The sequence below is a fragment of the Ambystoma mexicanum genome, chromosome 11 (genome assembly GCF_040938575.1).
Source record: "Ambystoma mexicanum isolate Mex_15411 chromosome 11, UKY_AmexF1_1, whole genome shotgun sequence".
In the NCBI taxonomy this organism is placed as follows: domain Eukaryota; kingdom Metazoa; phylum Chordata; class Amphibia; order Caudata; family Ambystomatidae; genus Ambystoma; species Ambystoma mexicanum.
In genome coordinates this window covers 738,514,350-738,529,060 of record NC_090934.1, presented here as the reverse complement: position 1 = coordinate 738,529,060, position 14,711 = coordinate 738,514,350, and the positions used below count along the sequence as shown (strand labels likewise).

The 14,711-nt window shown below is 40.3% G+C and overlaps 1 protein-coding gene across 1 annotated transcript in view; it reads right to left on the bottom strand.

Annotated features, from left to right (window-relative positions):
• The window catches only part of DKK3 (dickkopf WNT signaling pathway inhibitor 3), a 400,000-nt gene that overhangs the window by 370,632 nt on the left and 14,657 nt on the right, over positions 1–14,711 (bottom strand). The window contains exon 2 of the mRNA XM_069623641.1: positions 5,948–6,256. Coding sequence (XP_069479742.1) covers positions 5,948–6,163 — 216 coding nt within the window. The 5' untranslated portion in view covers positions 6,164–6,256. The remainder of the gene's footprint in view (positions 1–5,947; positions 6,257–14,711) is intronic.

The window sequence follows — 14,711 nt, the reverse complement described above, 5'->3', positions numbered from 1 at the left end:
GTTCGAATCCCAGCAAGGCCATCTCACCCTTTCGTCCTTCTGAGGTCGATAAATGAGTACCAACACAGGTTGGGTGATATTGTATGCATATTTGTTCTATAAAAAGGAGCTTAAGCGTAAGTGCTATAGAATAACATATTATCATTTGGCCTTGGACGTCGGCTTGCATTCACAGTAAATTGACAAGATGGATCTATACACACAGATATTAATGATACACATCACCATGTGTATCACTTTAGTGAAATCATAACCATATTTTTCGTAGTGTACTTAGGAACAATGCTATTTGATGCCACTTCCTGTTTTTTCAAGGGCTGAAAGGTTGTGTTTCATCGCTTCCTCGGATGTCAATTTTGGGTGGGGTCACCAGAGGTCAAGGGTCATGAGGCGAGGGGTGGGGCACTTTTTTGAGGCGAGAGGTGGGCCACTTTTTTTTGGGTGGCCGGGCCTATTTCTTGTCCCAGTCCGACCCTCCGGGCGTGCCAGGGTCTGCTTTGCGTGCTGGAACTGGCCCATCTGGCTTGTCCTCTAGCACTGGGCCCGGTCACAACTAAGTGGTATAATTAACACTGGCTCTAGGGGAGCTTACAGGATGGCTACTTACACTATTTCTTACTTCTTACATATATTCCTGTGGGTTTTCCCTGCTATAGCAGGAGTTGGGGAATTACATACTTTTTCAAAAAGGAGGGGATTGCTTCTTACACTAATGAAGCAGGAGTGATGAACAGGGGAACACCCAGCATTACGTCACTAGAACGCAACCCGTGTGCTGCTCGACATGCGTCCTCTAGATCATAGAGCTGCAGTTAAAGAGTGGGTTATCACTCTTTGATCTCTTTGATCTCACATTGAGGGCCACCTACACCACGACTGGCACTAGTACTTAAAGGCGTCAGAGGGTTAGTGTACACCTAGATTTCCAAAGCAATTACTTTTAGAATGGACCATTGCAAGCTATGCTCTATTGGCTCGATTTGTTAAATGGTGGCTCAAAGGGTCAACGTCAGAGGACATGGCATTAGCATGTGGAAATCCCTCCTTCTATGCCATTTAGACTATTAAAATATGTCTTTCTTAAGGGACTTAGGAAAACATGTTTGCAGTATTAGGCCATTTTCAATTCTATTCTCTACTGCAGATTCTGCACTTAGAGGCAGAGTTATGTTTTTTATTTATTGATTTGGCTGAAATAATTCAACCTTACAATACAATTATACAAATTCATAACATGAAACCAAACACTTAATACGGTCCATTTAATTAAACAATATTCACAATTAGTTAAATTTACTAACCCAAATTCATATTAACCCAAATTCATATTAGCTGGCCATATATTCATCATCTGGTAAAATATTAAGCGCCAGCAAAAAACGAATAGTTGCTAAAATGTGTGATACGTGTTGTCCACGGAAAATCATCCCCAAGAATTTCTCTTCCGTTAAAAGTCTAGGCCTCATTACACGGACGGCGGTAAGGGTTAACGGTCACCGTTAATGGTACCGGTGACCGTTAACCCTTACCGCCTTACTACGAGGTCCCTTTGCGGGTTGGGGAATTTAACGCCTGCTTTTTGCAGGCGTTAAAAACCAACCCGCAAAGCGACCCAGGGAGCTAATTACGGTACCGCAATTTGCGGTACCGTAATTAGCGCCTTCCCCATTCCCATTATGCCCTATGGGGCAAAAATGGGAATGGGGAAGGGCAATGGTGGAAGGGGGAATTACCGCCCCGCCAACCTTGTAATGGGGAGGCAATTCCCCTTTCCATCAAGATGGTGCCTGTATCTCCGCCTACCGTGTAATGAGGCCCTAAAACTCTCAAAATACTTGGTCAAAATGAAGTTCCTTTTATCGAGTAATTTAGGGCAGACAACCAACGAGTGTCTCCAAGTTTCCAATTCATCATGGGTAGCACAGAAACAACAGTATCATTCATCTGTTGGCCATTTCAACCTTGTTCCTCTGACTTCCTTGTTGGCCACAGGTTAAGGCGCAATGTTAAAAACCTAAATACGATATTCATAACATGGACATTTCTGTAAATAATTTGGCAGACAATTCATTAGTTTTATTTCATACTGGACATTTTTAAAACTTGATATTGTTTACACTGTTCACTTGTCCTAGCCCAATCATACCAGCATCATTTCTGTTTAGCTTTATCTGAGGTCAACAACATGGTGTCTAGAGCGATGTCCACTACCATTAACAATTCCAAGCAATTTTCCTTCTATTTTTGCAAAGATCGACCAATCTGGACTTCCAACAATATACCAATAGCGTGGAGGATCGAGTTTGTATGTCCCAAAAGACACTTCCTCAGGCGAGCCAGGGCTCTTCACTTTACTTTACCATAATTGCTAAGGACAACAACCCCAATTTGTAACAGATCATCTGGAATGGAAGGCTTCCTGGGAGGGTCAAACCCCTTTTTAAAAAAAGACCCTCTATCTTATTCCAGTCCAGATCTCTGTGAATCAATTTGGTTTCCGCCCCATAAATTAGGGTTGGGACAACCTTTTGCTTGTAATAAATCACTACAGGGTCACATGAATACCTTCCAAACTTCTTATGGATGATCAGCCCCAGTGAAGCAGCTATTTCAGCCTATTGCCTTATTCCCTCTCTAGCATGTGGAAATCCATCTTTCTGTGCCTGGCCCTGCCTTCGGTTTAGACTATTAAAATAAGTCTTTCTTAAACATGTTTGCAGCATTAGGCCATTTACAATTCTCTTCTCTACTGCAGATTCTGCACGCCGTGTTCTTTCGAGAGAGGGTCGCCTGCTACCTTTTTTGTATTCTTAGAGGCAGAGTTATAGATTAGTCTCACAAAAAGTACATTACTTTATCAGCGGTGGTAGAAGTGTACCAAAAGGGTAGTGGAACTGTGACTTCGATGGTGGACAGAGTAGGAAGGAAGGTGGAAAGTGCAAAACATTTTTCAAGTGCTGCAGTCATGCTGGCTGACAGCCAATTGAGTGCAAGCAGATTTCACTTTAGCTGTAAATGATATCCAGTGGTAAAGCGGAGAAGTGTGCTTTAAATTCACAAAGAGCAGTTCCGGAATGGTGCAAATGGTTGCAAAAAGTAGTGGATCTGTTAACAGTCAAATGTAAAAGTAGTGGAACACCGCTCCCGACCGTTCCCTCTCACTCCGAACACTGTTTATCAGATATATTTAGTACAGCCCGCAGCTGAGGGCTGCAAGGCTAATATCACTCGGGCCACCACTCGGCTCGTTTGTTTTCAGTTTGGTCAATCTGTTTGTGCTCCGAATGCTCAGCGATCGGGTGTGTGAACATGTTTTCCACAGTAAAAACAGAAGTCTATTGTGGACACCAGGAGAATAGGAAGCAAGATCCTATGAGGAGAAAGAGGACCCTTTCTATTTCTATGAACAGCTCAGAACCAGTGCGAGCCAGGCTCAGGAACCAAAGGTGGGCAGGAGCGCTGCCATCGAAAGGAGACCACAGGTAAGTGCTCTGAGACCACCAGCGGTATTGCCCGTTTTTGGAGCCACCAGATTGGTTGTTGTGCACATGCCTGGTGCATCATTTGATGTTTCTTTGATATCAGCTCAGTGTGCAAGACCAATGGTGTCCATTTTATTCACAGCAGCTAAATATCAACAGTTGCTTTGTAGCTTAGTGGAACAATCTGCCTAGTCATGAAACCTTGCAAATAAATAATGTTATTAGCCTATTTAGGGTTCCAGTGTTTTATTCAGATAACTACAGATCATATTGTACTGATCTGCCCCAGAGGCGTCAAGTGTGTGCTTGTGTGATCGTTGAACGTCTTTGACACTGAGGAGCACTGTACTCAATACCATTAAGTATTTAGTTCAACATTGTAATAGTTGATCAAATATTGGACTTAGTTCTGAAAAGTCACTTCCGCTTGGCATTCAGCTAACGTTTCATATCACATGGGCATGCTTCATAAAAGTGTTATGCACTTTACTTGATGAGCAAACTCGAATTGTTCTTACCCCGAATCTTTTTAGCAGCACAACATAGACATTAAAACATAGGATTAAGACAATATATTGTCAACCATCAAAATGTGATTTCAATTTCTAAAACGCAATGTTGATGCAGATCAGATTTGCTAATAATACATTGCAGCCTTATAAAAAAAGCCTGTAAATTGTTTCATCAATTCAACATAGGAGTGACACCCCAGCTCTCATGCAAAAGAACATGACATCAGTACCGTAACTGTACTAGTCTATGATAGTTGGATAGTGACGTTGCAATGCCTGCAGCTCAAGACAGCACAGAGCAGAATACCAGCTGCCACAGGAGACCTTTAGGATTTAGCTTTTCATAATCCTTTCTTCTGAAACACTGTACCTTTCTGTGATATTTTACAGCAATTAATTGATAAGGAACATTTTATTTTTTGCACTGCTAAAATTTAACACCAAAGTAAGAATCAATTGGCATGTTATCACTTATTTTAAGGCACAGCCCCCCATTAAAATGTATTGTATTAAAATGTGTCAGATATATTTTTGCAAGACATATTACATGCTGCATATTAGTGTTTTTTTCTTCTAAGCGGATTGTACAATGATTAGATTATCCATAGCTCGAGGGTCGCTTTCATTAGCGTAAGCAAGGGATCAAACTATTAAAATGGGATGATGGTGTGCATTATAAGGAGATTAAATACTCCCTACCCAATCAAGTCAGCTTGGGGATCCGTGGCTTGATAAAGGATCTGCGCTCTTGGATTCGTTCCTCTATTTGGTTAGAAACCTCCTCAGTGACCTGCAATATCCCTATACTAAGGGGCATTTTATCCCATATCCAATAGTGAAATAAAGTACTTGGCCAAAGCTGAATTTTAGACGAGTGTCCTCGAGAGGCTGGTCATTGGCTGGAAAAGTCACCCTTAAAAGCCTCAGTGCTCCAGGGCGCAGAATACGGTACAACGTCCTTTCATCGCTTGCATGTTCATCCCCAGGCATTTTAACGTGCACATTCCATCGAATGTGTTCATCACAATTTTTAGGGGGTGGTGGGAAAGGGCAGATAAGGGTTTGGGCGGGTAGGCAATAGCAGAAATAAGTGTGGGAGAGGGGATTGGGGGGATCCCCCCCACAAAAAACACAAAAAAAACTGATGAGCATTTTCAATGGAATGTGCAAGTTAAAATGACAGGGGATGAAATTACAGGCGATGAAATGACATGGAACCAAGAATACATGCTTATTCTGTAACATTTAAAAACACAATCATTTTTGATTAGACGATTATTTTAACTGTTGCTTTGAGTGACTGAACCTAAAAAAGGGCCTCTCAAAAACAATGAGTGTGTCGGTAACATGGACAACTATTCACCTCCTTTCAATGCATTCACTCATGGGCAACCATGCTCCCGCCGGGACTCCACGGTGATATCTGCACAGCATGACTGCTTACAGCTAATTGGTGCATTCTGTTCTCAACTAGTGCTTTTTCCCAAAGTGGCTTGGTAAATGTACATATTGAGCTGAAGGTAAAATTTCATGAACTGCAAAAGGTCCACTCAATAGCTGAGTAAACCATACGCTCAAATCAAGAGATTTGGCATATAAATTGGAAATTGCCCTTTTCCAAAACCTAAAATCACGGTTATTTTATGTTGAAGTGAAAAAATAGTTTTCGCCAGAGGTTATTATGATTCCGGACTAATTTCCAGGGGCAAGACTCAGAGTAGCAACAATTACCCAGTTGGAAGGCCCTCCTAAGAATTTATTCACATGTGTGGAACACGGCCTTCAGAGTCCTTTAGGAACCCCAACTCTGCCCCCGAAGTAACTACCAGGGAGGCCCCTCCCGCTCGACTACTGTTGCTTAACTATTTTAGATCACCTGTTTTCTTATGAGGGTAAAGGTAAGTGACATGAGAGTTTATGGCTGCATGACGTTTGCACACATCTGTGCATTACCTCATCCACTGCATTCTTCAGCTTGTGCTGAGTATCCTCCATCAGTTCTTCCACCTCTCGGAACATCTCATTTAAACTCGACTCGTCTCGGGCAAAACCCAAAACGGGGTTCAGGGAATCTGCTGCCACCGCATGCTCTGCATCCTCAAGATTTCGTGGGGTAGGAGAGGGATCCACCGAACTGAGGACCAGGACAAGCAGCATGAACGGCAGCATCTTTGCTAAATATGGCAGCACAAAAGTGAAGAGAAGCAAAGACCAAGTGCAGGTGAGTTCTTTTTTTACCACCGTAGAGACCAGACACTGGTACTGCAAGAGAAAAAAAAGGGAAAAACACAATCAAGCTATATTTTCACTAATTCAAATGTATCATCATTGTCCAAATTTACCAACAGCACTGCTCCAATGCCAAGCAGCAGCACTGGCCAGAATCCTCAACACCACTTTTGGAACTCACTGGTTGTACTGGTCAAATCGATCAGCCACAATGCCCAAAATGCCTAGCTCTGCAGTAACAATCCCACCATCACTATGGTCGAAAATTTACATTAGTGGTCTTGTATGAGGACTACTTAAAAATATTGAATGTTACAGTGGAGCTAGACTGTTGTGACGCTACCCTGCACTCCAAATTTCCACACTCTCTGGATACAGTATATTTTAAAAATGAGGTATTTCCTACTAGGTAAATGGGTGTCGGGCTGTATGCAACTCTATCCCGTCTATTGTCAAATGGGTGGAGATTTTTCTAATGCCAGAAAGCAATAAAGTGGTATCCACACAGCAATACTTTTAGACTTGTTCACCATGTGTATATATGCAAACAGATATTGTGTTCTCTTTCTCCCTTCCACCATGGTTTTCCCAGGCTGAATCTTTGTATGATTCATAGTTCCTGTTGCAAAACGATTTATTCCTAGTAAAATAGCTTTTATGGCGATTGCTATAATCAAATCCAGAGCACAGTTGTTCCGGAGAAATTGATAGTTCTCTTGTCAAATGGTAAATTGATATACTGTATGGCTTTGTAAAATGCTCAACACAAAACAAAAATTTGAAATTGTATGCATGAATATCTACATAAATAGTAGAAGGATTCCCCTTTTGTCTCCATCAAAGTTTTGACAGGTGTACAGGCCCCCTGTTTACGGTCTTAGTCCTGCCCCCTTTTGATATGCTTTGATATATACTTAATATACATTTAATATAAAGAAAGGTATCAAAGATTATATCAATTTTATATCAAATGCATATTTGTATATGAAGTGGGTAATCATTTTATATCAGTTGATTCAAGTGAATATACATTTTATATCAAAATGCTGTAAAGATGAGAGCATCCAGGGTCAGTGTTTTTGGATGAAGATTGAGGGCGAAGTGAGTGCTGAAGACAGGGACTGTGAATCTAGGGTTTTGGAGAGTTCTGCCCCAATGTGATAAGAAGCAGAAAATGTTATCAAATTATTTTGAAATCTTTTCAATATAAAAATGTTAGAAAGTATAGTAAAATTGTGTAACTGTGACATGTAAAGAGAAAATGTGTAAAAGGTTTTTTTTAAACTAAAATAAACAATAAAAAAATATATAAAAATGTATTTCCAAATTAGTATAATTAATATTTTTAATATAAAATGTATATAAAAATGAGTATAACAATATTGTTGATATACATATTTATATGATAATTCATATAAAAATATTATTTTTATATAGAAGTGTATATAAAGATGTATTTTTTATATATACCATTTTTATATACATTTTGTTGACAGACGGATCTTTATATTTAGCGTGCCAGAATACAGGATGTTCTATGACAGCTGTGTAAACACACCCCAGGGAAATATGATATGATAAGTCATTTACTTTGTATTATCAACAAAGCACAGCATTCTATTTCATGCCTACTCAGCAAGAATTAGAGATTGGCATCATAGATTATGAATAGTTAAGCTCCCCATATCATTATAGCAATATTTAAAATTAAGCTCAGCCTGCAGCTGTTTCCTGTGCCATCACTCAGTCATAAGTTAAAAATAGCTGTGTTGCCTACTTTTGGGTTTAGTTGATAAACAAATGTCTGCATGTATTTGCCTGGGGTGTGTTTACACAGCTGTGGCAGAACATCCTGTATTCTGGCAAGCTAAATATAAAGATTGATCTGTGTTTTCTGTTGCCCTCTGTGAAAATGCACGAGCCTTGGTGTGAGTCATCAGAATGGCCGGGATTCTTGGCATTCCATTGTGTATTAGTCATCTGTGGATGAGAAGTACAAAGCCCCCTCCCATAACAGTGCTGTTTCACAGCTGCTCAGCTCCCTCATTCCCCTTTCACACGCTGTTTGCTGGGTCACTGAGTGGCAGAGGGACACATGCAAGATGCGCAAGAGGTGCAGTAGACTAAAAAAAGACAACAGTTTGACTTTTGTACAAGCTCTGGGAAGCACACTTGACTAGTGAATTCACATAGGGCTACCGTGCCAGTCTCTATTTACACTCTGTATCAAAGCTATATCCATCTATACTCACTTTCTAGCAGGTGTCCTTGAGATTATAAAATCATGACGCCATCTATACTATATAGACTTTATGTCCAGTTCATATAACATTGATATACATTTTTATATCAAAATTGATTTAATTTTTGGGGGGACAACTCTATATTAAAATATTATGTAAACATTTTATATCCTAAAAATATATACATTTCTATATAAACTCCTATAACAAAAAATATTATTGTTGATATACATTTTTAATGTGTGTATCAAAAATATGAATTATGCATATATTCATTTTTATATTCAAAATATTACTTTTTATATTCATTTGTATATTATTAAGATATCAACATTGTTTGATATAATTTTCTGCTTCCTATCACATCGAGGAAGAACCCCTCTGCAACATCATCACTGCATCACTTTCCAAAACCCTAGATTCACAGTACCTGTCTTCAGAGCTCACTTTGCCCTCAACCCTCATCCAAACAACACTGCCCCCAGGTGCCCTCATCTTTAGAGCATTTTGATATAAAATGTATATTCACTTATATCAAATGATATAAAATGTATACTCAGTTTATATAACATACAAATTTTATATCAATTGATATAAAATGTATATTGTGGATATCTTTCTATATCAAATTTAGATTACGTTTACATCAAAGCATTTCAAAAGGGGGCGTAACTAAGACCAGAAACAGGGGAGTGTCCACCTGTCAACATTTTGATGGAGACAAAAGGGGGATCCTTCTACTACTTATACAGATGTAGCAGTGAGGCTGTTTGAAAGCTCCATGCTGTTATACTGGCCCCAGCATATGTGATGTAATGTAACTGGGTCTTGATAGTGTAACTTCTATTTTGGTGGCCTCCTGGTGCTAGGTTCTGCAAGATAGGGAGAGACAAGGGTTGGATCTTGAGTTGTTGAGAAGTGCAGATTTGGAAGTAGCCAGTATCTGTGTGCAAGTGAAATCCTAGGTGAGTTGGACACGTGGGTATTATGTTGCTGTATGGGCCCCAGAATGAATGCTCTATTGCATATCAACAAGAATCATCCAACGAGCATGGTGGGCAGGTGTGGGAATGGAATGTGGTGGGATAATATAGCAAATAAGTCTGGTGAGGGAACGATATCAGAAACTGAGCCACTTTGGGGTGTGTCTTAGCTGATTGATGTAACAAAAGCAAGGTGGTGATGGGAGTGTCAGGGTGATTAATCACTGAGGAGAGTCTGCTGCAACACAGTAAGGAGCAACATTGTTGCCATCTGGTACCCAGCGAGAGTTGTACCTTGAATCCTATTTGTTTGTGGGATAATGGGAACCAATACATTATCCTAAACTTCCATATCCATTCCTGTGGGTTTAGAGTTAGAGTACACGTTTATGATACATGTAAGTGGCCAGACCACTCTACTATTTTAAGTGCGTTGACAATGACCCCCTTAGGCTAGCTGAGGAAGGATGAATAGTGCCCCATTTCAGTATCCGTTGGTTAAGTGAGGGTCACAAGCAATGTGGCAAGCTGGGTTGCAAGCTTTTAAACCTGTTAGTGTTTGTTTTAAGATGTGTTTGTCATCTGCACACCTGCATTTTAAGGCTAACCCGCAGATGACTATTCAATATTCCCCTGCATTTAAAAAAAACAAATAAAATATTTAAAAGTGAGATGTTCAGGGTTATTTATTGAATTCCCATGATGACTGCTTGTTTGACCTGTAAAAACATTTGTTCTGTTGAATTGAAGATTCAATGTCATCATGCATCACGGCAAGCTGTATACCTGTATCATATCACAGAGACTCCTCTGGAGGGCTTTTTTTATTCTGCAAAATAGCAGAGGTGTGAATACAGATCTGAAGTCATACCTTGTCAGGTATGTGTACATTGGGTGGTCCTATCCTCCTAAATTCAATGCTGCAAACAATTTTAAGCAGTAAATGATTTAACCTTCCCAGGTGCCCCATGCATTGGTAGAGAATCCATATCATGAGGTGAAGAAACAACCATCAGCTATGTTTGGTTTCGTGGTAGCCCTTTTATTACTTTTGTGGCTATTCTTATGAGTTTTGCTTGAAAAGCATTGGGTTAAAAGAGAAAAGAGAAAACACAAAAACATTATGATTTTAACATGACATAACTGGGTCAAGGACTGGTCAAAAAACTGTGTGTATAAACGAAAGAAGAAGTTAACAGTACTAAGGTTCAATTTTTCACAGTTCTGTATATACAGTGCACAGTGACTAAGGGATGAACTAGAGGTATCCACGCCATTGCTTCATAATGATCACATCCTCATAGTGTCAATGCTGTAAGGTACTGTATTCAATTACTGTTTTTACATACAATTATACAGACCAACAAAATTAACAAAACAGCAGGTCCTTTTAATGTAGGGCACTGGTATTTAGCCTTAGAAGGGCTAATGTAGATAGTGGTAGTTGTAGACTGGTCCAGTCTGTAGTGGTAGACTGGAGCAGTCTCTCTTGGTCTTGGATCAGCCTTTGCTGGCCATCATTTCCAACCATTTCAATACAGACAGATACAACATGATATGGATTCTCTACCAATGCATGGGGCACCTGGGAAGGGTAAATCATTTACTGCTTAAGATTGTTTGCAGCATTGAATTTAGGAGGACAGGACCACCCAATGTACACATACTTTGACTTCTCAGCTCACTATATCCTGTCCGACTTTAGGGCTGTCCCTTCAGTTATAAATACCTTGTCAGGTGTCGGCTGGTCACTAATTCTGGCTTCTCACCTGACATTCCTTTGCATTTTGCCTAACTGTGGTCCTACATTTATAAAGGTGAGGAAATACTACCAGTATATCACAGCAACTTAAAACAGGCTACACTAGAAGCCAGGTTGTGCAGAATCTCAATTGCAGTCCCTGCGTAGCTTTATAAAATAAGTGTGAGTGACCAAGGAGCGAGGATAAGCGGGAACAGTGGGCAGTAGTTTGCCAACATTACTGTGCTTTGTTGGAATTCAGCCTTTCCTCCTCAGCAGCTACTTTCCATGCAGATTACTACTGTGTAGAAGACAATCTGTTTATTGTGAAAAGTGAATGTATCCCAAAGGGCCAGGTACACCACCATTTACTAAAAGGAGCTGGCATTGCCCTCCCATGACGTAATGCCCCTCGATGTAATTTCCTTTGGTGGTGTGCATTCCTTGTGCTAAATTGTCCCCAGTTTATTGACTTATGACTTGTGCCCTGCTTATAGTTTCACCGTATGCATGTGTGCATCGATTGTTGGAGCAATGTTAATAATATGTTAAAAGACTTGAGCAAGTGATGTAACAATTAGATAACGAGAACCTGTGCGGATAAGTCAAACATAGAAATGTGCCTGATAACAGAAGGAAATTGTTCCATACATTGATAAAGGGGCAAGAGTCGGGAGAGTCTTTGTCAGCTTTGCATTAGACTTTGAGAAAGCTTTTGGCCTGATAAATGGGAGTTTACATCCCAGGTTATGGAGAATTAGTTCTCCAGTAAAGGATCCATGGCTATGACCATGTTTCTGTACGCATCTCCATCAGCATCAATGATAATGAATACGGCCAAGGCAAGGTTGCCTGATTTCACCCTTATTGTTGATCTTGGGAATGGAACTAGTGGCTGTGAAGTTGGCGAGCACATAGACACTGGAAGGTATCGCTTGTGACTGGGAATCACTAAAGATCTTGTTAAATGACAACGATCTTCTACTGGTTTTGAAGAAGGCCTCTTTATCAACACAGACCTTCTTGCAGATTATAGATTCCTTTGGAGATAAATCTGTTTACTGGAGCAAATGGTCCAAATCGGAAGTCCTGACAATCTCTAGAACATTTAAAAGGTATGAGCTAGATTGACCCAGCTTTCAATGGCTCCCCAAGATCATAAAATACCTCGGGATGTGGCTACAGGTTGATGTGGCGAGCATTGTGAGGCCAAACATGGAAAACCTTGTGTATGATCTGAAGCAGGGGTCTGCAAATTTGGCCCTCCAGATGTTTTGAACTATAATGTCTAACACCCCAAAACAGCATAGTCAATAGTGAGGGACCACAGGAGAATCAGGCCAATTACCTGGATATCATGACAGCCAGTCTAACCCTTTTCTACTGTGGCATGACATGTTTGACTGGAAAGCTATGATAAACCAAGCATGGTATGTGTTATTATGTAGCTAGACTGGTATTTTGGTTCAGCCAATATACCAATTTCTTACGGTGGCATGACATTTTTCACTGTCCATCAAGAATAAAGCAAACATGATAAGTGTTAGTACGTGTCTAGCCTGGAATACATTGTGCAGCCCGTTTGGACATATGTTCCTATTGTGATGTGGTATTTTTTTAAAGCAAAGCCAACAGCAGTATGTTCTTTTGTTGGGATAATGCCATACATTTGCCGAGCCAGTGTGGACATGTTTCCTTATAGTATAATTACTGGCATTCTGTGCAAAGGAAACACAAATATGTTCTTATATAGGAATTTTGGCAAATATTGGTGCATCCAGCATGGAAATGTATGGGCAGAGCCAGTGTGAATATTTTTTTATTCTGACATATACCGTGGCTGTTGTAAAATGTCCCTGTGTACTGTTGGCAGCTTGCATCTATATCATTTTTGTATTGGAGATGCACTACAAAACCAATTTTAAACTTTGGATTTTTTTTTTCTATTTGTGTCCTATAGCCTAAATAAATAGACATGAACACAAGACAATACACAGATGATGCATAACAATAATACACCACTTCCAAACATCATCATCACAACAATTATAAAATACGTTTATTACAATTTGCTAAAAATCTAACAATTTCAAATAGTGATACAAGGCCATTAATAAGGATCTAAAACTATAATCCAAATAAAAATCACTCTCATATAAATTCCCATGGGTTTAGCTTAATACCCAAAATAAAACGTTAGAAAATGTCATTTCTCAAGATAGCTTACTTGGTGCAATCAAGCAATACATGTCTAAGAGACTCAAAGTGCAAAAAAACAATAACGACAATTTGAGCCAGTCCATTCTTCATCCTTCCAGAGAAAGCTATTCTCCGTGGTTGGCAACACATTCAAACAAAAGCCCAGAATAGTTCGAGCAAACCTCTGGGATGGGTATAGTTGTAGATATGGAACACAGCAACCCAATTCCCAATTAATCATATTTAGGTCTCTGTATCTTTTATAACCATTTAATTTCTCAAATGTTTCAACTTAGTCGCTCTACCATAATTTCTTTTTAACCAGCAATATGTTGTCAACTGCTTCCTCCATAGTACACAAGCAGTTATTAAGAAGTGTCCTACAAGATTGGATGAACGAATTATCTAACCAGGACTTACCTCTATCCATATGTTCATAAATGTAATGCAATGGTGGATGGAACGGATGGAGTAGATGGAACCGATGGAGAGGATGGAACCGATGCTACGGATATCACGGATGTTGCGGATGTCACGGATGGTACAGATGATGCGGACGTCACGGAAGGTGCATTCCTGCACGGATGGTGCGGATGTTGAGGATGGTGCAGCTGGTGTGGATGCTGCAGCGGATGTTACAGATGCTACATATGCTACGGTTGGTGCGTATGTTATGGTTGGTGCGGATGTTACGGATGATGTAGATGTTTCAGATGGTGCAGATGTCACAGATGGTGCGGATGCTGGGGCTGAAGGTGCGGATGTTAAAGATAGTATGTATGCTACGTTTGGTGCGTATGTTATGGTTGTGCGTATGTTAAGGTTGGTGTGGATGTTACTGATGGTGCGGATGGTGCGGTGCGGATGGTGCGGTGCGGATGCTGCGGATGTTGCAGATGTTGCCGTTGGTGCGGATGGTGGCAACACCTATTCACCAAGACGTTACCAAATATCTGTATCTCCTATATATGCTATGTACCTGTATCCCCATATTTATCTGTATCCCATATATACCCCTATCCATCCTGCCACTTTATATACGTTTGTCACTATGTACGTCCACACTGTCCTGCTCTGGTTCCTGGTCTGAGGCACTTTACTGATAACCACCATATCAGACTACTGTGCTTACTCTCTCCTATACACCATCACTGAACTAAAACACGGCTATACCCTGATAATTCGGCCTAGCTGTTCACATACGAACATGACCCCACAAACACCTCATCACCCTAATAAAACACAGCTAGCTGAGCACATTCCGGCTAGCTTAGGCGTTCCTCAGGCCTAACGCAGCCAGAACCCAGTCTGGGTGTCCACCC